Source organism: Amia ocellicauda, chromosome 1 (assembly GCF_036373705.1).
Source record: "Amia ocellicauda isolate fAmiCal2 chromosome 1, fAmiCal2.hap1, whole genome shotgun sequence".
Taxonomy (NCBI): domain Eukaryota; kingdom Metazoa; phylum Chordata; class Actinopteri; order Amiiformes; family Amiidae; genus Amia; species Amia ocellicauda.
Genome location: NC_089850.1, coordinates 42,366,886 through 42,394,065, shown reverse-complemented (window position 1 = coordinate 42,394,065; position 27,180 = coordinate 42,366,886). Strand labels below are relative to the sequence as shown.

At 36.2% G+C, this 27,180-nt stretch overlaps 1 protein-coding gene across 1 annotated transcript in view; it reads right to left on the bottom strand.

Moving 5' to 3' along the window:
• Positions 1 to 27,180, bottom strand: part of nbas (NBAS subunit of NRZ tethering complex) — a 198,510-nt gene that overhangs the window by 25,056 nt on the left and 146,274 nt on the right. The window contains exons 47-49 of the mRNA XM_066705652.1: positions 25,625 to 25,714; positions 23,100 to 23,295; positions 6,552 to 6,691 (exon numbers count right to left, since the gene is read on the bottom strand). Of these exons, the coding sequence (XP_066561749.1) occupies positions 6,552 to 6,691; positions 23,100 to 23,295; positions 25,625 to 25,714 (426 nt within the window). The remainder of the gene's footprint in view (positions 1 to 6,551; positions 6,692 to 23,099; positions 23,296 to 25,624; positions 25,715 to 27,180) is intronic.

Here is a 27,180-nt window from a genome sequence, read left to right as displayed (position 1 = left end):
GAATCAATGCCACGTAGAATTAAGGCAGTTCTGAAGGCGAAAGGGGGTCAAACACAGTATTAGTATGGTGTTCCTAATAATCCTTTAGGTGAGTGTATATATATATATATATATATATATACACACACACACATATATATATATATATATATATGTACACATATATACACACACACATATATATACGTATATACGTATATATATGTGTGTGTGTATATATATATATATATATATATACACACACACATATATATATATATATATATATATATATGTACACATATATACACACACACATATACACTCACCTAAAGGATTATTAGGAACACCATACTAATACTGTGTTTGACCCCCTTTCGCCTTCAGAACTGCCTTAATTCTACGTGGCATTGATTCAACAAGGTGCTGAAAGCATTCTTTAGAAATGTTGGCCCATATTGATAGGATAGCATCTTGCAGTTGATGGAGATTTGTGGGATGCACATCCAGGGCACGAAGCTCCCGTTCCACCACATCCCAAAGAGGCTCTATTGGGTTGAGATCTGGTGACTGTGGGGGCCAGTTTAGTACAGTGAACTCATTGTCATGTTCAAGAAACCAATTTGAAATGATTCGACCTTTGTGACATGGTGCATTATCCTGCTGGAAGTAGCCATCAGAGGATGGGTACATGGTGGTCATAAAGGGATGGACATGGTCAGAAACAATGCTCAGGTAGGCCGTGGCATTTAAACGATGCCCAATTGGCACTAAGGGGCCTAAAGTGTGCCAAGAAAACATCCCCCACACCATTACACCACCACCACCAGCCTGCACAGTGGTAACAAGGCATGATGGATCCATGTTCTCATTCTGTTTACGCCAAATTCTGACTCTACCATCTGAATGTCTCAACAGAAATCGAGACTCATCAGACCAGGCAACATTTTTCCAGTCTTCAACTGTCCAATTTTGGTGAGCTTGTGCAAATTGTAGCCTCTTTTTCCTATTTGTAGTGGAGATGAGTGGTACCCGGTGGGGTCTTCTGCTGTTGTAGCCCATCCGCCTCAAGGTTGTACGTGTTGTGGCTTCACAAATGCTTTGCTGCATACCTCGGTTGTAACGAGTGGTTATTTCAGTCAAAGTTGCTCTTCTATCAGCTTGAATCAGTCGGCCCATTCTCCTCTGACCTCTAGCATCAACAAGGCATTTTCGCCCACAGGACTGCCGCATACTGGATGTTTTTCCCTTTTCACACCATTCTTTGTAAACCCTAGAAATGGTTGTGCGTGAAAATCCCAGTAACTGAGCAGATTGTGAAATACTCAGACCGGCCCGTCTGGCACCAACAACCATGCCACGCTCAAAATGGCTTAAATCACCTTTCTTTCCCATTCAGACATTCAGTTTGGAGTGCAGGAGATTGTCTTGACCAGGACCACACCCCTAAATGCATTGAAGCAACTGCCATGTGATTGGTTGCTTAGATAATTGCATTAATGAGAAATTGAACAGGTGTTCCTAATAATCCTTTAGGTGAGTGTATATACGTATATATATGTGTGTGTGTATATATATATATATATATATATATATATACACACACACATACATATATATATATATATATGTACACATATATACACACACACATATATATACGTATATACGTATATATATATATGTGTGTGTGTATATATATATATATATATATACACTCACCTAAAGGATTATTAGGAACACCATACTAATACTGTGTTTGACCCCCTTTCGCCTTCAGAACTGCCTTAATTCTACGTGGCATTGATTCAACAAGGTGCTGAAAGCATTCTTTAGAAATGTTGGCCCATATTGATAGGATAGCATCTTGCAGTTGATGGAGATTTGTGGGATGCACATCCAGGGCACGAAGCTCCCGTTCCACCACATCCCAAAGATGCTCTATTGGGTTGAGATCTGGTGACTGTGGGGGCCAGTTTAGTACAGTGAACTCATTGTCATGTTCAAGAAGCCAATTTGAAATGATTCGACCTTTGTGACATGGTGCATTATCCTGCTGGAAGTAGCCATCAGAGGATGGGTACATGGTGGTCATAAAGGGATGGACATGGTCAGAAACAATGCTCAGGTAGGCCGTGGCATTTAAACGATGCCCAATTGGCAACTAAGGGGCCTAAAGTGTGCCAAGAAAACATCCCCCACACCACCACCACCAGCCTGCACAGTGCTAACAAGGCATGATGGATCCATGTTCTCATTCTGTTTACGCCAAATTCTGACTCTACCATCTGAATGTCTCAACAGAAATCGAGACTCATCAGACCAGGCAACATTTTTCCAGTCTTCAACTGTCCAATTTTGGTGAGCTTGTGCAAATTATAGCCTCTTTTTCCTATTTGTAGTGGAGATGAGTGGTACCCGGTGGGGTCTTCTGCTGTTGTAGCCCATCCGCCTCAAGGTTGTACGTGTTGTGGCTTCACAAATGCTTTGCTGCATACCTCGGTTGTAACGAGTGGTTATTTCAGTCAAAGTTGCTCTTCTATCAGCTTGAATCAGTCGGCCCATTCTCCTCTGACCTCTAGCATCAACAAGGCATTTTCGCCCACAGGACTGCCACATACTGGATGTTTTTCCCTTTTCACACCATTCTTTGTAAACCCTAGAAATGGTTGTGCGTGAAAATCCCAGTAACTGAGCAGATTGTGAAATACTCAGACCGGCCCGTCTGGCACCAACAACCATGCCACGCTCAAAATTGCTTAAATCACCTTTCTTTCCCATTCAGACATTCAGTTTGGAGTTCAGGAGATTGTCTTGACCAGGACCACACCCCTAAATGCATTGAAGCAACTGCCATGTGATTGTTTGGTTAGATAATTGCATTAATGAGAAATTGAACAGGTGTTCCTAATAATCCTTTAGGTGAGTGTATTATATATATATATATATATATATATATATATATATATATATATATATATATATATATATATATATATATATAAATAAACAGTGATGGAGTCTTTGAGAAGCTAGTATGATGAAAAGCAATGCAGCTCAAAAAGCTTTCCTATGATGAGGAAACTGTCAAAACTCATTATAACAGGCACTGAACTACTAAAATGAGTCAAAAGAGCAGAGCAGAAGAGGGTATGGACATATGCAACATGATTGAATACTTTAAAGCTCCCAAAATAAATGCTTTGTAAGGAGAAAACTAGGTTATAGTTTGTGAGCATGTCAGGATATAGTTTGATGTCTATAGTTTAACAAGGAAGTAGCAACTTGAAGGATTGGGCCTGTGTATGTGGTAGAAAAAAAGGAGGAGAACAAAGTAAAACGTACATGTATAAAAATAACAGTATAATTCAATTCCATTTGCATTAGCCTTCTCAGGTCCTTGATCATTTTATTATATAGGATGAACTTGAGGAGAACTGAAAACATTAGTACAACTTGCATAAATATAGTCTGGGAGATGATTCAGACTTAAATGGAAAAAAATAGAGTGAAATTGTACTTAATAGTGACATTATGCTAAGGTTTAGTGCCGATGTGACTATTAACAAAAGGACATAATTTGATGAGCAGATTCTGAAATAGATCCCATAGAACATTTGAAGGACAGTGTTTTATACAAATCAATCATGTTCTAAATGTTCTCGTCAGCTGCTTGTAAGATTTTTTGATGACCTTACTTACACCACGAGCATTTATATTTGAAAAACGATGGAAATCTTTTGCACAATAATTTACACAACAAACGTAATGATTTGGCTGATTTTAACTTTTCTTGTTGTGACCTAAATTAATAAATAAAAACAGTTTAAAACAAAAGTACTACATGAATATTACATGGCCCGATTAAAATACTTCAAGGGAGAACAATCCAGAAACCAGACCATTTTTAAATAAAGAAATTTTAAAAAATCTGATTTCTCGGTAGTTTACATAAACTGAGACACACAATGACAGTTGCCTCAAGCAGCCACCTTAGATCAAATACATGACTGCACACAATGGATTGAACCTAAAATACACAACTATAAAATAATTGTATTTCATTTTAATGCAGAGTATTTTTTACTTTTGCAGCATTCCTTGCTAGGTGTAAATATTGATATGCAAAAACATAAATCGAATATGGATTGTCCTGATGATTTCATAAGGCTCACTACATACAAGCTTTAATATATTGCATATGGGAAACATTAACAGGCAGTTTAAGAAATTACATTAATATAATTTCTATTAGGTTTTCTTCCAAGCAAACAAGTAAAACAAACTTCAGAAAAAGGGGCTTCATCCTCACACTGTGATGTGATTCGTCTTGTAATTATTTCTTGCTCTTATTAATGTAGCATTTATGTCACTATATCACACATTCAGGTAAGTATGTGCTGAAGACTTAAACACAGTGTTATAATGGAATATGTGAGCCTTCTTGTGTGAAATAAAACACAAGCAAGCATATGGGACAAAAAAAGCAGGCCCACTGACCCTGGTTCACAGAGATGGAGAACCTTGGAGTAGAGGAGACTGACAGAGGTTGGGGTAGATTTAATAATGTAACATGACAAGCCGTAGCAGCCAGTAGAGGATTGATCCTATACTCTAGTATAAGGGAATTAATTACTATAGTAATCCCGAGATTACAAGCAAATGTACCATACTTATTCGGCTTCTGACAACAGCCAAGCATAATGCTACATGTTATTGTTACATAAAAATGATCCCCACATGTGATCAAATTTAAATATAATTTATGGTTAATGCTATTTGTTATTCTACACACACTTAGACACATTTGGTGCTAATTAGTACTGCTATTTTTGAAGTCAATCAACAGCTCTCAATTTCTCTACACTATGTTTCACATGTGAAATCTTGCAAAGCCTCTGTGGCTAAATACCAAACAGAACACCTTGCCATGCCTTTTGTATTATTAGATCACCATAGTGTAATATGCATGTCCTAATTCCCACAGAAATGTGTGTGTATTGATAATATAGGATTTTATTGTAACAGCTTTTCATCTGACAAAAGCAACAAAGGAATTGATTTATTTAAAGTGTTTAGACTGAACATTTTTAAAGAAATACTAATTTGTGGACTAAACATTACAATTAATAATTACAGTGCATCCGGAAAGTATTCACAGTGCTTCACTTTTTCCACATTTTGTTATGTTACAGTATTATTCTACAAACAATACCCCATAAGGACAACGTGACAGAAGTTTGTTTGAAATCTTTGCAAATGTATTAAAAATACAAAACAAAAAAGCACATGTACACATGTGAATACCTATGTACAGGCCCTTTTATGTTTTTTATTTTTAATACATTTGCAAAGATTTCAAATAAACTTCTTTCACGTTGTCATTATGGGGTATTGTTTGAAGAATTTTGAGGAAAATAATGAATTTAATCCATTTTGGAATAAGGCTGTAACATAACAAAATGCGGAAAAAGTGAAGCGCTGTGAATACTTTCCGGATGCACTGTATATGGAATAGTAACCAATGGTATGCAAATCCAATGATAATTATACATACAATTTATGTTTTTATATTTACTTTAATTTGTATCACCACATCTATATTTCAGAGAACTAGAGAACATGATCTAGCTATATGATGCTACTGCTGCTGCTATCTATATCTTGATCTCTCTATATATATCTATCTGTCTATCTATTTTTGTATCTACCTATCTTTCCATTTGAATACCATTTGCAATCAAAGGGCGTTTCTTCATGGAGACATTGACTAATTAACAACATAGATTACCATCCTTAATACACAGCAACCTGTCGTTTTTTTGCTTCCTTCCTCATAATAAACAAACACTCTGTCCCAAAAGAAGAGATGATATAGATTTATATCAGATCCTCTTTTCAGTATTTATAACAGTGCTATTGAACATCAGCTAATTACCCTCAGGGCAATGTGGTCTCAGCAACAAAGGGTTCAATAAGAAAACCAATTTCTCAGTAATTAAAATGTAATCTCCAAGCATACAAGGGTAGGCAAATGAGGCACAAAATAAAACAAGATCATTTAGAAATTATGTTGTACATATACATAGAAAAATGATCATAATTGAAATGTAGTCATTGTGAAGTTGCAATTGTGTCTGAACGTTTACTATTTCAGTGGAATCTTAATTGTTAAAAAAAAAGGGAATTCAGCAAATATGTGACAATTTCTAGTGATAACAAAAACTACACTGAATCACTGAATATAATGCTGATCCCATGTGATCTGAGAATTCTTATCTAGAAGCACTTTTTAATGGAAGGCTGTATCTAAAATAGACATTTCTGGTAAATGTGTCTGTATAAAATTAATGTAAATTAAACATGATGATTGTGCATTTCAAGGATGCCTTCAGCAGTCCCAATATATTTTTGTGAACTATGTATTATGATAATTATTTTTGTGATTTATCAGATGCCTTTATACAAGGTAACGTATATGATTGAGCATCATAACATTGCTAGGGTATGTAAAAAACTAAACAAAAAAACAATTATCAGCATTATCTATTGAAGGTATGAGAATCACTTACATAGCTTGACTTGCCACTGGAGGCCAGGCCTGGAGAAGTAGTATTAAGTGCTGCATCTCCTCCCATTTGCTGCTAGAGCTCAACAACTCCACAAATAGCTGGTATCGCTTCTCCTCATTCTCAATGTCACCAATTTCCAGCTGGGGGGAAAGAAGAACATGTTCCAGTTTACAACAATTTTAGAACAAATCTGCATTTCAATGCATTTCTCACAAACTAACAGCATTTAATTGGGTTAATGAAACTGAGGTTTATTTATGGGTTTATTGGGTTAATGATTTATATACAGTGAGGGAAAAAAGTATTTGATCCCCTGCTGATTTTGTATGTTTGCCCACTGACAAATAAATGATCAGTCTATAATTTTAATGGTAGGTGTATTTTAACAATGAGAGACAGAATAACAGCAAAACAATCCTGAAAAACGCATTTCAAAAAAGTTATACATTGATTTTCATGTTAATGAGGGAAATAAGTATTTGATCCCCTATCAATCAGCAAGATTTCTGGCTCACAGGTGTCTTTTATACAGGTAACGAGCTGAGATTAGGAGCGCTCTCTTAAAGGGAGTGCTCCTAATCTCAGCTCGTTACCTGTATAAAAGACACCTGTCCACAGAAGCAATCAATCAATCAGATTCCAAACTCTCCACTATGGCCAAGACCAAAGAGCTGTCCAAGGATGTCAGGGACAAGATTGTAGACCTACACAAGGCTGGAATGGGCTACAAGACCATCGCCAAGCAGCTTGGTGAGAAGGTGACAACAGTTGGTGCGATTATTTGCAAATGGAAGAAACACAAAATAACTGTCAGTCTCCCTCGATCTGGGGCTCCATGCAAGATCTCACCTCGTGGAGTTTCAATGATCATGAGAACGGTGAGGAATCAGCCCAGAACTACACGGGAGGATCTTGTTAATGATTTCAAGGCAGCTGGGACCATAGTCACCAAGAAAACAATTGGTAACACACTACGCCGTGAAGGACTGAAATCCTGCAGCGCCCGCAAGGTCCCCCTGCTCAAGAAAGCACATGTACAGGCCCGTCTGAAGTTTGCCAATGAACATCTGAATGATTCAGAGGAGAACTGGGTGAAAGTGTTGTGGTCAGATGAGACCAAAATCGAGCTCTTTGGCATCAACTCAACTCGCCGTGTTTGGAGGAGGAGGAATGCTGCCTATGACCCCAAGAACACCATCCCCACCGTCAAACATGGAGGTGGAAACATTATGCTTTGGGGGTGTTTTTCTGCTAAGGGGACAGGACAACTTAACCACATCAAAGGGACGATGGACGGGGCCATGTACCATCAAATCTTGGGTAAGAACCTCCTTCCCTCAGCCAGGGCATTGAAAATGGGTCGTGGATGGGTATTCCAGCATGACAATGACCCAAAACACACAGCCAAGGCAACAAAGGAGTGGCTCAAGAAGAAGCACATTAAGGTCCTGGAGTGGCCTAGCCAGTGTCCAGACCTTAATCCCATAGAAAATCTGTGGAGGGAGCTGAAGGTTCAAGTTGCCAAACGTCAGCCTCGCAACCTTAATGACTTGGAGAGGATCTGCAAAGAGGAGTGGGACAAAATCCCTCCTGAGATGTGTGCAAACCTGGTGGCCAACTACAAGAAATGTCTGACCTCTGTGATTGCCAACAAGGGTTTTGCCACCAAGTACTAAGTCGAAGGGGTCAAATACTTATTTCCCTCATTAACATGCAACTTTTTTGAAATGCATTTTTCTGGATTTTTTGATGTTATTCTGTCTCTCACTGTTAAAATACATCTACCATTAAAATTATAGACTGGTCATTTCTTTGTCAGTGGGCAAACGTACAAAATCAGCAGGGGATCAAATACTTTTTCCCCCCACTGTATGGTCTAATGATAAAGTATTACATAGATTAAGTTATTGCTAAATTAATCGTATTATTATTATCACAATTTCTCCCAGAAAGACCACCACAAGAAATACCTGGTGATATATTACTCTTCTTAGACCAGGATGCTATGATTAAAACACTTTAAATGGTAAAGACAAGCTGTTACAGAATGTTAGTCCTCTTGGGGAAAAAGCTACTTAAATTAGGATTGTTCTGAATACTTGTGTTATTTTCACATAAATTCCACATTTAATCAGTAGGGTATGACTAATGTAATTTGAAATAAGATAATGCCAACATGATGAAGAAGAAGGAAAGAGGAAGAGGAAAAGAAGAAGGAGAAGAAAAAAAAATCAGATGGTAAACAGCAGGATGCAACAAGCATAATAATAATGAAGCTGTTTTAAATTTTCTCCCCACTGAGTCAGATCACAGTCTGGTCCCTCTTTGATGAAAAGATATGCAGTCTTTTAGATCTGGAGATGAGATATGACTATTTATTTGTACCACTTCTCATGCCTCATAAGCAAATTAAATAAATAAAAAAGAATTCCGACAATGTATGACCAAAACAAGGCCATTTTACAGACAATTTTGAACATGTTCTTTGGGGAACAGTTAGCAAATTGTGTACTTTCTACAGAAATTAAGAAACTTTTTTTTTTCCTTTTTCATTTATATGTATAAATTATTGTAAGCTATCATATTCATGGTTTTATGACTTGACTTGACAGGAGAAGTGCTCCATCTTTAAAATTACACATAGATAAATGGCTGCCACAAGGAATATATCCAGTTTGCTAGAGGAGTTGCATCATGTTCCTAGCTAATTTCTAAAGACGACACCTGTAATTTCTCAGATAAAACAAACACCTAAAAGAAAAAAAAAACTTACATATATACATACATACAAAGTTAGAATTAAAAAAGGCAATTCAGTCCATTTCACTATTTGGTAAGTCTAAGCCTCTAAGCTGCCTAGTACTACTATCTATCCATCCATCTATCTTTGAAACCACTTATCCTGGTGAGGGTCGCGGGGAAGCTGGAGCCGATCCCGGCAGGCATAGGGCGCAAGGCAGGAATACACCCAGGATGGGACTCCAGGCCATCGCTGGGCAACACACACATATACATGGCAATTTAGAGAGACCAATCAACCTAACCCGCATGTCTTTGGACGGTAGGAGGAAGCCGGAGGGCCCGGAGGAAACCCATGCGGACACGGAGAGAACATGCAAGCTCCACAGAGACAGGCCCCCCCCCCCCCCCCCCGAGATGGGACTCGAACCCGGGACCATGGAGCTGTGAGGCAGCAGTGCTAAAACCTTTCAAATTTAATGAACAAACAAAAAAGACAATTTGAAAACGATAGTTCCATCTGTTTGAGATGTATGCAATCATATGCTACATTTTTTTAAGTTTTATTTTATGCATATTATGCGTGTCTAAATTTGTGCTGATTTTTCATTTAATCAGCAGCACATTTTTAATTTTACATTTGTGAAATGAAAAAAAAGAGAGAAAACTCCCAGCTGGCAATATTACCATAAATAACTGTGATAATGCTAAATGGCTTTAGATTTCAAAACGGTTTGTCAAACTGGTCTCTGCAGTTCTTTTACCATCAAAATGTAATTAATTGCTCTGGCACCGTTCAGCAATTTAACAGTTCATGAAACTGTTGATTTCTATAGAGAAAAGTAAACCTGTCACCTGTGTCAAAGGCAGAGCAACATACTTTTATCACATTGTGAGCATATCTTAAAATAACCTCAGGAAAAGTCTACCTGACAAATAATGTGTACACTTTTCCACTGTTATGTGTAACAATCAGTATTCTGATCAGCTCATTTTTATAAACAGTGCTAACATTAAATGATTTGTACCATTTAATTGACAATCTTGTTTAACTGAAGGGACAGCTAATTAATATTATGAATGTTTAATCTTTATCACACTCACAGGCTTTACCGGCCACTGTGGAGAGACATATGTAAAACAAAAGATGAAAAGCATCTTCACTGCACAACTTAGGAAGCTTTATAATAAGCATGCAAATGTGTAGTACTCTTGTAATTAAACGAAGATGCCAACAGCATCATGCTAATTATAAACGAGGGTCCCAATCATGGAGACTAACAGCAGGCCAAAAGTATAGTTTAGCAACCTTCACAAGACCTTTTCCAGATTCAAGGAAAATAATTATAAAAACAAGTATCAAGCAGCTCCCACTAAACAGCAGCCCTACCCACAAGCAAATTGTGTCGCGGAAGTAGCTGATGTAGCACTTATATTTTGGGTGTTTTTGCAAGCTTCTCATTTTTAAATTTACTCATGTGCAACACCAATACAAATGTATGGTTTTCATTGTCCATCGTAGACCATAAAATATAAACAAAGCAACATCTATAATGGAGGCCAGAAATGCCCTGGCAGGCTGTTATGATTGGATTAGAAATTCAAACATTACACAAAAAATAGACAGTCATAGATACCCTAACTTATAGATGTTCATCTTGTTTATTTCACCATACAGTAGTAGTGCATATAATAATGTGTGTTGCATGATTGTTGTTTATGCAAAAAATGTGAAAATGCCAAGCAGGCCTCCCAGAAAACACAGCTGCTGATAACATGTCCTAAAAAGTGGGATTTGTTGGGGAAGCAAAAAAAACTTTATACTTAACACATAGAAGATACATTTGATGGAACAGCTGTTAAAGGGCAAATAGCAAGATCAAGAGAAATTTTAACTGAGTGATTATTTTGACACAAAATGATGCACAGCAAAAACTAAAGTAAATAACTGATATTAATAAGGTATATAAATACATAATTTAAATTGATTTAGTGGACTCCTCAAACAAAATAACTTTCCACGGCCTATACATACCAAATGCATTAATCTATTACACAAGAAAAATTACTACATCAAGAGCAGAATCACAAAGAACTAAGAGCATCACCTGTTAGTGTATATTTATGATCATTTTTTTATTTTTATTTTTTTGGGGGGAACACATTAAGCATAAAAAAGAGGGAGACTTGCAGCATTTTTTCCACGTAACAGCCACAGGGCTTGCACACCCCTAAGGATATGTAAATTATAGCAGAGTCTGGCTTAGCAGAGTTTGTCCAAAGAACTTGATACAAACACTAGATAATATGAAGAAATAATAATAATTAAAAAGATTAAAAACAAATTTGAAACTTTGAGAAGCAATGACCTATTTTTTTGGTTGCCTTTAGCATTTTTGGCTAACAAAAGACTACATTATACAAATCTTTTATTTCTATTTTTCCTATTTCAAGTCATTAAATGATAACGGACATACTTCTTCTGCAGTTCTAACAACATTTGAATGTACAAAGCCTCGATACAAAAGTAAAACAGAACGTATCCTTCTGTAATTAACATTTTACTACACTGTAATCATGTTTTAAAAATATATTCCTAACTGATTATTACTGACCCTGGATCTTAGGGATCTTAGTATAGCATATAGCTAGTAAAAGTAACGCCATTTCTCATTAACCGGATTTATAAATGGACATCCAAGCAGATAATTTTGAAATGTGAGACACTGACCTATATATGTGACCACACATTTGTTCCCAATGTTTAAATTACATAAGTCCATTCCTGAGTGCAGGTAGCTGGTAAGATTTTTTTTATTTTCTTCTCTCATTGAAGCCTTGCAATGAATCTAAAATTAAATCAGAAAAATAGCCTACTTCAAGTGCATACATAATTTTGAACAATTAATGCAAAGAGAGATGATTAAATAAGTTTTAATACAACATTTCGACATTATGACTAATATTACATGACATAGAAAAAGAAAAATATAGGGCAGCAAAGCAAATCCAAGACCTAAACACAAGGATTAAATTGAATTTAAATGCATTCAAATTTAAAATACATTTTTCTTATTGTCATGTCATAAAATTAATATAGTTTGAGAGCATCCCAGAACAATCAAGAAATTTCAGAAGCATCCCCATGTTCGGTCAGCTTGGGTTTCTGGAGAGGAAGCTGGGGCGCTTGCCCAACCAGTCCACTCTGAGTGTTGTGAAGCAACATCTTCGCCGCTGGCTTCTGCCTGAATTGACATTAAAGAGCCTTGACAAAGAGCTCCAGGTGCCCTGATAGCAGCAATAGTTATTCCTGTCTCCATATCCATATTTACCTATTAAGGTCTCATGATGTTGTTTATTCCCCCCCCTCACAATTTTGGCAGTGAAGTCTCCCATGATGATTTTAAAGTTTGCTCTTCCATTTCTATATAGTTGTCCTATTTCCTCATAAAAAGCTTCTACTGCATAAGCATGGAGAATCTGATCTGAGTTGATCTCATTGTTAGTTGGATAATTATTCTTAATGCTCTGTCAACCTATATAGATCTGATTTTTAGACCATTTAAAAAGTCCCAGGAGGTTACTGCAATGGCTTTGTCAGTTATTGTTCAGAGTATGCGATGTTTTACTCATCTCTCTATATAAAACATATAAAATCACAGAACTAACCAACCACATAGGTTACATGGACAAGTGAGCGTGCACAAGGAGTTTAAGTAGTTTCCTCAGTATGGGTTGGTACAGGCAAAGGCAACGGGCAGAACATATTTAAGTCAACTTTTTTGGCTTTGGAGAGTGCACTCAGAAATGTGATTTGGGACAGTGACAGTTTGCGGTCATGCAGATATTTGGCATACAAGTGTTATATAATGGCAGAATACATTCAGAACAGCAAGGTGGGATATGTTATGTTTTTGTTTATTTAGTGCAGGTTTACCCTTTAAGAAGATAAATGACTTGCTTGTGGGTTTTTGCCCTTTACTGCTGCTACTGTAATACAATCAGGATCTGTCCATTTTTCAGTATTCCAAAGTTGCATCAATCTTACTGTACATCTTAGTTCATGTCAGCCTTTTAGAAATTGTCATTTATTAATAATTTGTTGCAAAAAGCAGCGCTTCTCAGACATCCATTGCAGGACTAATGCATATTCAAATTAATTAAGGGGAAAGTGAGGTTCAAATAAGTAGAATGACAGTTAAATGACCAAGTTGATGAGCACAGTGCTTTTGAAGGAGAATCAGTTTAAATAAAGTACAAAATACAAATGTTAGCAAGATTTATTTTACATTTAGTATGTTCAAAGTATTTTCTGAGGAAATCAACATTAATCTTTATCAGCCCATAAGACACAGCAACACAGTAAAACCTTCAACTTTAAATAATGCCTTTGGTGATAACCAAGAGTTTGATTTAATTTGAATCTGTCTCCTTTATTCAGATTGCCAAGTTTCCACTTTTGACTCACATTCCATCTGTCCGCACTCCTAAGGGGAATCTCGATATGAGTGGAGCACTGCTGCATATCAATGGCATCGCCACAAACACACACACACACACACACACACACACATAAGCCGTACACCAGGTGTGCATGACTCCAGCCCTTGATGACTGCTTGCTTTTGTAATTTTCATTTCAACTCTGCTCTACTTTAGTTCATTTAGCTAATAATTAGCATAAATGGATCAATTAAACATTTTCCATGCTTAAACATTTTTATAAGCAGTTTGATCCTTTAAATACCTATAAGATATGCAAGCAAATCCTTAAGGAGTGGGCTTCTATAAAATACATTTAAAAAAAGCCTGATTTTAAAAACCTTTCAAAGGCTGATTGAAAAAACGTCCAACCTCAAAATGGTAAATCAGTAGAGGGTCAAAAGCATTATTTCTCTAACACATTGGATACTCAGACCTGATGTATGTGTGTATGTATATGTGTGTATGTATGTATGTATGTATGTATGTATGTATGTATGTACACACACACACACACACATCAACTCTATCCACTTTGAAAAGATTACATCAGAGCTTTTGGCATTAAAAATACATTTTTAAGGGTCTGAGAGTCAACTAAGGTGATCATATGGTTTTATGTATGTTTCCCCTACTTAACCATTCACATCAATACATTAAATTACTTTAAAAATGAAGTAAAATGTGTATGGCTGATGTGTCATTATTTTATGAACAAAATATAGACAAAAAACAGCTTCTTTATTTTATTTGTAGTTAACTGCTATGCTGTTACCTAAATGTGTCTCTTCAGTTAACAAAACTGTTACTGGTTAATTCAAAGCACAAAAATAAAATGTGTAACAAATACTGTTTGTTCGAAATTAAAATACACATTTTATGTATGTATGTATTACATCTTAAGTTCGCAATAAATATACTGGAAAATGTCTCAGTTTCTCTAAAATTGCTGCATCCATTTAGACACTCTGTGCCACAATGTAATGTCTGGATGAAACAGTTATATCTGTTATAAATTATAAAAAAGCTCTTCTAGAAGTAGTGGTCTTAGAACTGAGAATGGAGTGTGATAGCAATAAATATATAATTACAGTACTGTCTATCACATATTGAAACAGAGGAATATATAAAATAAGCAACAACAAGAAGCAACATTACCGCAAAATAATGTTTTTTTGTTTTTTTAAATACATTGTTGGCAATATTTAAACGTATAATTTAAGTTGCATGAACATGGGGCTCAGAAAATAAAATTTCCTGTTCCCCCCATGCAGGCAAGTCAGTGTGCTAATTTTACAGTCCTGCTGTGAGATTCTGTCATTGGCTCTGAAAAAGATGGTGCAAGATAAGCTTGTTGCATTACACTAATTTAGTATGTGTGTGTCAAGGCAGGATTGGGAACAGAGGACCTTTCTTGTCTACCCTTTGCTACATACTTAAAAGGAAGACATTAATATTCATTGACCTACAACATAGCATGCAGTTATATCCCCTGCGAACTATACCATTAAATTCCAGATGCTTTTTTCTTAAGAGGTCGTGTAGAACTGCATTTCAAGGGAGCATTCTATCTACAAACAAACACATGAAAAAAAACAAAAACAAGCATAAACAACTAAACAAGGACCCTTTCAAATCCTTATGCTAGATATTTCAATCCCTGGAAGTGGAATATATATATATATATATATATATATATATATATATATATATATATATATATATATAAAAAAAAAAAAACAGAAAATATAACAGAAAAGTCATTTTAAAATGTTAAATTAAAACAATGGAAATATCAAAATTTGGAATTGATATAGTATATGTATATGAAGTTAATTCTATCATATTGATATATATATATATTTATCATAATCAGCCAGCTTTAACCTGAAAATACAAAAAATCTATTTGCCGTCTGACCTTCTTTTAATTCTTTGATTGTGAGAAGCAGTCAGACTACTTCAATCTAGAATGATACAGTATTTTCTTTAGAGCCATTCTGCACAGTGCTGGGAAACAGAACCTGGCAAACGCAGACTGTGTACGGGTTTAGAATTCCTGGCCTTAATGCACTGTCACTTCAAAGCATACTGTAGTTAAGATTCCATTTCAAGGTCCCCACGATACTTCACTGGGTCCTCTGCATTTATATTGTGTGTGTACGTGCTCTAGTGCAAGCCCTGTCTAAAATACAAATTATAAGAAGAGCCTGCTTGGGAACCAGAATACTTGTTTGGTTTGCATTACATAGAAGGAGGAATCCTCTGTCAAAAAAAAACCCCAACAATAAATAAATAAATAAAACAATTGTATTGGTGATGGACTGGTGCAAAATATAAAAACATACTGGTGGTTATCGACATTGGCATAGTAAGTAAGCATATTACATTAATTAAAGCATGGCATTATTTTAAAAATAGCAGGATGTGTGTGTGTGTGTGTGTGTATGGTCTGTGCAGTATTGGAAATTAGTTCAGTGAAGTAAAGGAAGACTAGAAAATACAGATCAGAAATCTTTTTTTTAACCTTTGACTGAGCCATTAAATAGGGTCCTATAATGATTACATTACTTTAAATAATATATAGCAGTTGAATATTAACAAAGGTTAAAATTCCTGATGTATGAATCTGTAAAATACAAATGAGTTGCACTCATAATCTTCAGAAAAGGGTTTTGGTCCCTTGATAAGAGGTTTGTTCTACACCAAAGGCTTCTCACACTCAGGTCTCACATTCTGTTCATGTAGGCTGTAAGCATATCTTTAAAAGCAGCTTTTCACAACCATGCCATTGCACATTGCTGTGCTGTCAGGCATGAACAGGCGTGCCACAGACATTCTCATACATGAGAACAATATGTAAATTAATAAATAAGAATAAACCTTTCATTTATTTAAATTACATACATTTCTGAGGGGGAATAAAATAAAATAAAATGACATATTTAATTACATCAATAGGTTACCTAGCTATGTTAAACATTGAAATCTTTAATTCTTACAAAACTAGAACCTAAATATTACATCTGAAATCTTTATTCTGAACTGTCATACTGCATTGCAGTGCCAGGTAGAGAGACTTGATGCAATACACGACTGTATTACATTAGAAGGTTACCTACATAATTTCTGTCTCAGAAAACAGCCCCCACTCTAGGAAACACCACATTTCAAGCTAGGCCCAAACAAATCCTCACCTTCAGAGATAAAACACTGAGATAGGTCAGGAAAGAGCTAAGGGTTTTCACTGAAGGTAAGTTTTGTTTTGAAGTCTAATATTGTGGTGGGAAGCTGGGAAGGATTGATGTGCCACACAAAATGTTACGATAAGTGGGCTTGAAAAGATTGGGAAACACTTCTTTAAGGGGTTGAAGGGTTCATATAAACCTGCCAATATTAACAGTAAATAGCTCCGCTTACTTGACAGGATGCCCTAGAGGCCACAAGGTTCCTGCCTTAGATGCCTTCAGAACATTCAGGAAAATCAAGTCTAGATAGCTTCAGTTTCAAAGCTATGTCCTCCAACATGTTTCATTGCTGGACTTACTTATATTAAGTATATTCTGCTCTCCATGTGTTTTTCTCACTGAATGGTTCAGTGATATGAGTAATTGTGCCTTAATGTTCTTAAATGCAGTCAAATGCTGATGTATTGATTTCAAAGCTGTCAACTTAGAGTCAGCAGGTTGCCAGAAAACACCATAAATCAAGTCTTGCTACTTACTACCTGCTACCCCGCACCCCAGCAACAGTATAAAAGAGAATTTCTGCAGGTTTAAAAGTAATCTCTCTTCAATTACAAAATGCACGTGTATTACTTTCCCTACCACTGTAGAAGCCTTTATACACCAATCATTAACTATCTGTATTAATTTCTACTACAGCATAAAGATACCTAAGCTTCAAGGGTAGCAATAGGCCTTTCTGGTTAATAGCAAAGCTAGAGAGATGGTTTTAAAACAAGTACCCTTCTTGGCTGAAAGTTTGTCTTGCAAAGAAACGTCAGCATCTTGACCCCTATTTTTTATGCACCAGTTAACTAGAAAATTACAGAACCTGAGGCTTACAGATAAAATGTATCAAGGGGATTAGAACAACATATGCCTCCCCCTCGAGTGGCGAGTGGATACTGCTCAAATCTGAATTAAGGATTTTGAAGCCTTTTGAAAAACGAGGACCTCTGCATTTTTAATTCTGTTAGATAATCATTATAGAACTGGAATTGCTGCATATCTATTCGTTAGATAGGTGACTGCTTCCACATACAGTACCAGCCTTTTAAATTTTGCAGTAGCTGGCCTTCCTCCCAGCAACACATTGATTTGTAGAAATAGTACTTATAGCACCTAGAGCGTAATTAAATATTAAGGATCCTTTGATGTATGCAAAGCCTGACTAAGAGGATTACCAAAAGACCCTGAGTGTGACTTTCACACAAATCCAAGTAATGGAACTTTATAGTATCATTAAAGCCATCTTAGTTCAAAAAACAGTAAAACAAGATATTACTATCAGACAACACATATCATGTCTTTCCCAATAGATAATATTTAAAAAGAGCTCATTATCTCAATGGAATTTTCAGGGAACCAGTCTCTGGTTAGTAAATTATCCGATGATTATAACAACCACACAAATCCAGACAATACTACTACCAATATTACTGATGGTAATATGGAAAATGATGCCGGTGGTACTACCACTACTATTAGTACAAGACTTATTTCTGTCTCTATACCTTTCTGCACCTTTATTAATATCTGTAGATATGCTTATAAGCCAGTTACTACAGCATGCCTATAAACAGTTACAGGCTTTGAGGGCCATATGAGAAAACAAATAAATAATCCTATTTATATTTAATAGCACATCAGTTATCATGAATATATTGTATTACTTTTAAAAAGATACATATTAAAAAAAAAAGTGTTGCACATGTTGCTAAATGTTGCCTTGAGTCTAATGCTCTTTTACAAGGTGAATTATTATCCTGGGAATGCAGTCTGAAACCTGAATATGCGCTCCACAAAGCCTTGCATTTTCTTTTGAGGAAATGACTAGATAAACACAGAGAGGTCATGTATACAAAACACGTTGAAATTAATTTGTATGTCTCACTAGCTAAAAACAAAAAAGAGGAAATAATTGGAGCATGGAGGTCATTTCATTTTCACAGGGTCAACAGTTAGGCATTAGATATGTTTCCTTTGGGAAACAAAGAAGCTGTTCATAAAAAGGAATTTCAGCAATCAATTTCACATTAAATAAAAGCAGGTAATAGTCTCTTCAGATATGGCCTTGTAAGTCAAGGCTGCATTTCTCGGACATGTCTCAGGTAGTACAATGCGACTTCTGTCATTTGATGTGTGGTCTGTGTGGAATTTAAAGGTTAATTTATAATCAAAGCTGGCTCACAAAATCCTAATGTTTTGCTCCTGGACTGATTACACACTTGTTAAGAGTCTCAAATGTTTCAAAGGAATGACAGAATAACACAACCTACAGTGGCTGGATTTGGTAGCAGCGTGTTAAAGGCTGGGATTTGCAAATAAGAGCAATGTATAGTCAGGTATAAAGTCATAAAGGCATACATGTAAAAAAGTTACTAAAAGACCTACTACGCAATGACAATAATCAAGTGCAGATAAGTAAGACAGGCAGACATTACTAACTGGGACATGCATTACTTTCTTATTTAATTAAGGAGGCACAAATGTAGCATCAGTTTGAGAAAAAGAACAGTTGGTTACATGTATCAGTGTAAATGTTTTACTCAGGAGACAAGCAAACTCCTTGTTATAATGTCCATATTAACCTCTTTTATTTTAAATATTCCAATATTACCTGTAGGTGAATGCTGATGTTTTTTATAATGTGACAAACGCTTTGATATAATTATGATTATGCTACATACTGATGTTTATTTTGTATTTTAATGCATGGCCTGGAATACAGTCCAAGAAAAAGCACCATCAAAGAACTAGGGCTATACATGCATTGGCCCAGACTCAATCAACGCTTCAACCCACCTAGCAAGTGCAAATTAAATACACAGTTCTTGACAGAGGGTTTGCATTAGTTAAAGAGAAGAATCAAACAATGCATTAAACAAGAAGCCACCATGAAGTATCAGAATTGTAATTTGTATCTGACAGGTTTGGAATGCTAGGAATTATTATTATTATTATTATTATTATTATTATTATTATTATTATTATTATTACCACCATCATCATCATCATCAATAATAATAATATTACGTTTTTATACTTTTAATAATTTCAAGATTTCAAACAACAACAACAACAACAATCTCCCTGTTAATGAGGCAATGAAATCTAGATGGAAATATAATACTAACCTTAAAAATCCAATACTGCACACAAATCTAGTCTCCAATGAATTGGGGGCATTCATTATGTGTAACAGAAAAACTAAAGGCACTTTTTCAAACTTAAGTTCCCATTCAGCTGGGTGGAGAGGTCGCATTCCAGGAAAATTAGGCTCTAATGTGATTATGTTAAATGCAAAATATTTAATATGCTGAGTATTTTTTTTAAGCACTTGTGGGAGAATGCTGCCAAGTGAAATATTAATCTGACACTCAAGAGTAGCTAACCTTACAGCATATGGATTGAACTATGTCAAGCAATCAGCATTTAGAATAATAACACTGGATTGCTTTGTTACAGGGAACATTACACCTCTTAAGCAGTATGACAGATGTTGTCAGATAGCGGTCTTTAATGAAAAAGGAAACCACCTTATATCCATTTATTTTAATGATTACTTAATGATTTGGAGCAGAGTAATTTAACTACAAACGGAATAACAATTCATCAAATGACACTATTTCTGCATTAAACTACAACATAATGCAATTTGCTTATATTCAGATGATAGATATAGTTTATTAAGGTTGATTCAGCTGAATTCTCAAATGGTCATAGACTTTCTTTGGAATGGATACTTCTGAATCGAGTGTAGTTTGTATGACTATGATCAAACTTATTCCTGTTTGCTGGCCAGATGGTCATTTTTAAAAAGGTCCACAAGAGTATAGCTGTGCTGGGGAAGAGGTGTTGATTACTTAAATTAAAATTCCATATAGAGCATATCATTGTCAAAAGCTTTTTATTTGTATGTATTATCAGCAGAATATCAATTAAGTATTGAATATTTCAACAGTTAGAAATTGCTTTTTCACACACAAAAAAACACAGCACAAATTAACGTGTAGCCTAAATCTGTTTTGGCTACAACGATCTTCTGTGCACAGCTAGCCAAGTGTAGGACAATTATGAAATAGGAATGTTCTAGTCTACGTGAATGTCTAAGACCAAAAACTCAATCACCATTATTTGTTCTAGGATATAAAGCAGCTCAGGGGACATAAGCTGTTAGGTGATAAAGAGGTAAAGGTTACTGTTGATGATTGGTTTAGGGACCTGGAGAAATATTTTATTCAAGAAAAGCCCTATTTTATCCAACTGGATAAGATGTGATGAGATGAGTGGAGATTGTATTGACAAGCAGTGAAGGAACAATAGCACTCTCATTTGAAATATGCTCAGGCACATGAATATATTCTTCAAGAGCCTTTCTGTAGATTTCTGCAAGGTTTAATTACTGTCGATTCCCCTAGGTTATCCAGCCAGAATAATCTTAAAGGCAGAAAGCCAGAAGATTCTCTTACACAGATGCATTTAAAAGAGAACAAAATATATAACCAAAAAGAAAAACAATATAATACATTTTATTTAAAGTTAATTTATTTAAGAAAAGAGACGGGCTACTCTATGAAATATGGTGCATAATTAGAACCACTATTTACAGGGTACTCAAAATGCATACATACAATTAAGTAAGTATTGGAGAACACTAACAATTCTAAAATGTTTGATGTAAAAACACTGAATTCCCATAAACTAAAGTGAGCTACAATAAGACTTCCAGCTCTCCAACAGACTCGGTATCTTCATGTTAAGAGTTTTAAACTGGCGTATCACAAACACGATTGAGGAAACAAGCACGCAGTTTATTCTATCAGTGTCCTCGATTTTATTGTGAGCGACATGTTTACTGGAAAATTGGAACTGACATATGAAGGCTGAAAACGTACTTTCAGTTGTTGCCTTGAGCTTACATTGACTCGAGCAAGAGCCCTTCCTGCTTTAAAGGATAGTGCACTATGCTCACTGACGGATTAAGATATTTCCTGGTGGGGAAATTTCCATAAGGGTCAACCCCTCTATTCATTGCACCGTTTCTATAATTTATTGCATATATGAAATGAAGAGACACAGACACCACTGCAACCCGAAGCTACAGGGTTGAAGCTGAGAACAACAAATCACAAAATGAACAGTAATTATTATTGTTATTCTTTTTTCCTGATTCTGAGGTTTTTTATAATGAACCCTGTCATATTAAAATGAGCAGCCTTGACCCAATATGCATGTGACACGACATTCAGCACATACAGTAATGGAACAGGCACAAACATATGGTTTGGTTTGGTCAAGGCTTGTTCTCAGGTAGGCTCTGATCCAGATACAAATGAAAAGATCTGTTGCAAAACTGTTGTGAGAAAACTGCTTAATCCCACTGCATGCTTGTGCACTCTCTGTCTGAATGGTAAGTAAGTGACAAATCAAACAAACAAACAAGCAGTACAATCATTTCTGGCACCCAATTGTTCCTTCTCCTAACCCTCCTAACTCATTCTTCATTCCTGTCTCATTGTAGTGCAACTAATCACTGTACCTGTGAACATCAGCATTGCATCATCATCAACCACTTTCCAGCTCTTCATCAAAACTAATCCATTGTGATCCATTGTATTTTTTAATACCTGCTTGCTGCTTGTATTCTGTTTTCCTTATCTGCTGCATTTCTAGTAAATTTGTTTAAATTAGTTTTACTTCATGGTGCAAATATTGCATTGTGCCGTGTACTACATTCTTGTGAAACAGACCATCCATGGAAAAAATAAATAAAAAAAACAAACACACACCCACACTTCTAATATTGTTTTCTAGTCAACTAAAAAGCTGCAAAACATTCAACTTTTATTTATTATACATTTAAGCAAAATTAAAATAATTATTTGGAAAACATCTATATGATTATTAACGATCTAAATGTATACATCAAATGCTATCCATCATTTAATGTAAGCCACGTTGCTGGCTATACATTCACCAAATTAAAATCGTGTTATTATAAAGTACACTCATCCATTCCAGAGACTGCAAGAAAGGAGGAGATTTAAACATGACAGAAGGGGAATTAACAAGATAGTGTTGAGGATTAAACACCTCCCGTACCTGTTTATGAGGCCAGCAGGACTTCAGCACCGCCTGGCTCCTGAAGAACACTAGCAGCTTGCTGTCCTGGTCACTGAGATGGAACGCCTGCTCAAGAATCTGCAGGACCTTGATGCGAGGTTTCACCGGAAGGGATGCGTCGCCACAGAAAGGCCGCAGCCAGGCGAGAAGGTCATCAGAGGAAACGAGACTCCCCCTAAACATATAGCCGGAAAACATGGATTTACTTCCTACATAGCAGAGACAGAGCAACAGAATTATCAAAACACATTTCAAATAAACAGCATTCAGTCTGTCAATTTTCTTCGATTCCTATTGCCAAACACAACAGATTTTAATTAAATCATGTGTTGTTCACGATAATTAAATAAGAGCCCGTAATAATTATGCAGCTTACATTAAATCAACAGATTTTATAAAATGCACTACAAAACTTAAAACTTTGTGTGTAAACTAAATCTAATAAAAAAAAAAATGCTGTCATTGTAACAGTTGGGATGATAATCTGCCAGGAAAGTGACCAAGAAAGAGTGCCAAATGAAACAAATACTGTCTGAGAACTGACAAGAGTACAGTTATTTGACTTACATTAAATAATGGCATGCGTTTGTCTAATACATATAGATTGGTAATAATTATACAGAGGTCTTCCAATAATTATAAACATTTTGCTTAAAATGTATAATAATAATCATGTACAAATATTATAAATTGTAGGAATATACAGTGAGGGAAAAAAGTATTTGATCCCCTGCTGATTTTGTACGTTTGCCCACTGACAGAGAAATGATCAGTCTATTATTTTAATGGTAGGTGTATTTTAACAGTGAGAGACAGAATAACAACAAAAAAAATCCAGAAAAATGCATTTCAAAAAAGTTATAAATTGATTTGCATGTTAATGAGGGAAATAAGTATTTGATCCCCTATCAATCAGCAAGATTTCTGGCTCCCAGGTGTCTTTTATACAGGTAACGAGCTGAGATTAGGAGCACTCTCTTAAAGGGAGTGCTCCTAATCTCAGCTCGTTACCTGTATAAAAGACACCTGTCCACAGAAGCAATCAATCAATCAGATTCCAAACTCTCCACCATGGCCAAGATCAAAGAGCTGTCCAAGGATGTCAGGGACAAGATTGTAGACCTACACAAGGCTGGAATGGGCTACAAGACCATCGCCAAGCAGCTTGGTGAGAAGGTGACAACAGCTGGTGCGATTATTCGCAAATGGAAGAAACAGAAAATAACTGTCAGTCTCCCTCGGTCTGGGGCTCCATGCAAGATCTCACCTCGTGGAGTTTCAATGATCATGAGAAAGGTGAGGAATCAGCCCAGAACTACACGGGAGGATCTTGTTAATGATCTCAAGGCAGCTGGGACCATAGTCACCAAGAAAACAATTGGTAACACACTACGCCGTGAAGGACTGAAATCCTGCAGCCCTCGCAAGGTCCCCCTGCTCAAGAAAGCACATGTACAGGCCCGTCTGAAGTTTGCCAATGAACATCTGAATGATTCAGAGGAGAACTGGGTGAAGGTGTTGTGGTCAGATGAGACCAAAATCGAGCTCTTTGGCATCAACTCAACTCGCCGTGTTTGGAGGAAGAGGAATGACCCCAAGAACACCATCTCCACCGTCAAACATGGAGGTGGAAACATTATGCTTTGGGGGTGTTTTTCTGCTAAGGGGACAGGACAACTGCACCGCATCAAAGGGACGATGGACGGGGCCATGTACCGTCAAATCTTGGGTGAGAACCTCCTTCCCTCAGCCAGGGCATTGAAAATGGGTCGTGGATGGGTATTCCAGCATGACAATGACCCAAAACACACAGCCAAGGCAACAAAGGAGTGGCTCAAGAAGAAGCACATTAAGGTCCTGGAGTGGCCTAGCCAGTCTCCAGACCTTAATCCCATAGAAAATCTGTGGAGGGAGCTGAAGGTTCGAGTTGCCAAACGTCAGCCTCGAAACCTTAATGACTTGGAGAGGATCTGCAAAGAGGAGTGGGACAAAATCCCTCCTGAGATGTGTACAAACCTGGTGGCCAACTACAAGAAACGTCTGACCTCTGTGATTGCCAACAAGGGTTTTGCCACCAAGTACTAAGTCGAACGGGTCAAATACTTATTTCCCTCATTAACATGAAAAATCAATTTATCACTTTTTTGAAATGCGTTTTTCTGGATTTTTTTGTTGTTATTCTGTCTCTCACTGTTAAAATACACCTACCATTAACATTATAGACTGATCATTTCTTTGTCAGTAGGCAAATGTACAAAATCAGCAGGGGATCAAATACTTTTTTCACCTCACTGTATATACATACACAGAATGGCTATGACAACTATTCAAATTCCTGCTATATGTATAAGTACTAAAGTTGCGTGACAGAATGGAGTGTGACTCCTGTTTTTGTAGTTGCATTTCGGGAAGATTGCCAATGGCGTCACTTGACTGTGACTATCTAGTTTTGTCAGTAATTATTGAAAAGTAGCATCAAGCAATATTTAAAGCATCTTGCTTACCTATTTTGGACATTTGAATGCACAGCTATGACAATTCCTTCAAGAACTTGCAAGGGATCTCTTCCATTTGTGAGAGCTGTATCATTTGTACTGTTAAAAAAGAACAATTCAAGGTTAAAATTAATTACAAGGTGTACAAGATACCTGGATAGTCAGAGAATTGGCTCTTATTATATTTCACTTTAGTATCTACAGTATATAGTAATACAGATATTCAAGGACATAAGAAAGCTAAACACATTATACCTGGAGTTAATACATGTTGAAGAAGAAAAACATTAAGGATAATGGAATAATATCACAAATTAGTTGCTTTTGCTCCAAGAAATAGATGGTGAAATTCAATACAATTTAGAAATTCAACTGTGAATTAAAGTGTTATCTGAGATAGGCATTAATTTTTATTTTTTGTAATTATTATTATTAATAATAATGAGTCTCTCAGCTTAGTATTTGAACACATAATAAAAAGATGAATGTGGACAGTTCTATTCCCTGCTGATAGCCAGCGCTCAGTGGCTCAAACTTAAAACAAAGTGTTTGCTGTCAGGTGATACTCTTCCATGACAAGCAGAAGGGGAAATGCTTTCCAAAAGAAGTAGAAGAAAACTAACTTGCAATCTAACTAACTAACTAGGAAAAAAAAAGATTAAAGGTTATGAATAGGACTGTGACACTTATACAGCTCTAGAACAAATATGACCACTTAACACTGATTTCTGAACTTGGAGTGGTCTCTTAATTTTTTCCAGAGCTGTATATACTTGATGAAAGAAAAACCTGCATAAGACAAAACATTAACAAGAATAACAAACTTGTCTGCTTCCAAATTATAAAAGCAAAGTTATTATAATTTTGTACACTACTTTCTGAGATTATCTTTACTTTCAGTGAGGGCATTCTTTTTTCTTCTTCTTCCTCTGTAACTATACTGAAAACTGAGTCCCCTGACACAAAACTGAAGGTTAATGGAAGTGCCACCACTGCATTCCACCCCGTTTCTCTTGAAGCTGAGAAAACAGGCAATACTACCTCTTTCCCTCTAACCAATAACATGTTTTTTTCTTAGAGCTCAAAATCAATGAAAAGTTAAAGTTGGTTGATGGGGCCCATGAATGACTCATCCATTAAGTAGCTCTACTCGGGATACAGGGTGGGACTTTGGCCAGGAAATGATTAGTTCATATTCAGTGTCTTCCAATAAATCAACTGCCAAGGTGTTAACAAGACATATCTGATCAAACATCAGCAGGTTAATACATTCAAAGGGATCTTTGGCTCACCATCCCACCATGACCACAGTGGGCATCTGTTGGTGAAGTTGTAAGTAAAAGCTGTGTCTGCACTCCAAGGCATATTATTAACCGGTTTGCTTTTTTTCCTTTTTCTTTTTCAGGCACACAAGTCAAAGTCAGCTACCCCCTTCTACTTCTGCAATGTGGACTAAATCTGCTTAATAGGATTAGCAAAAAAAAAAATTGAACCACTACCAGAAACAGCTTTTTCATAGCCATATAAAATTCTTATCATCCTAAAATTATTTCCATTACAATTGC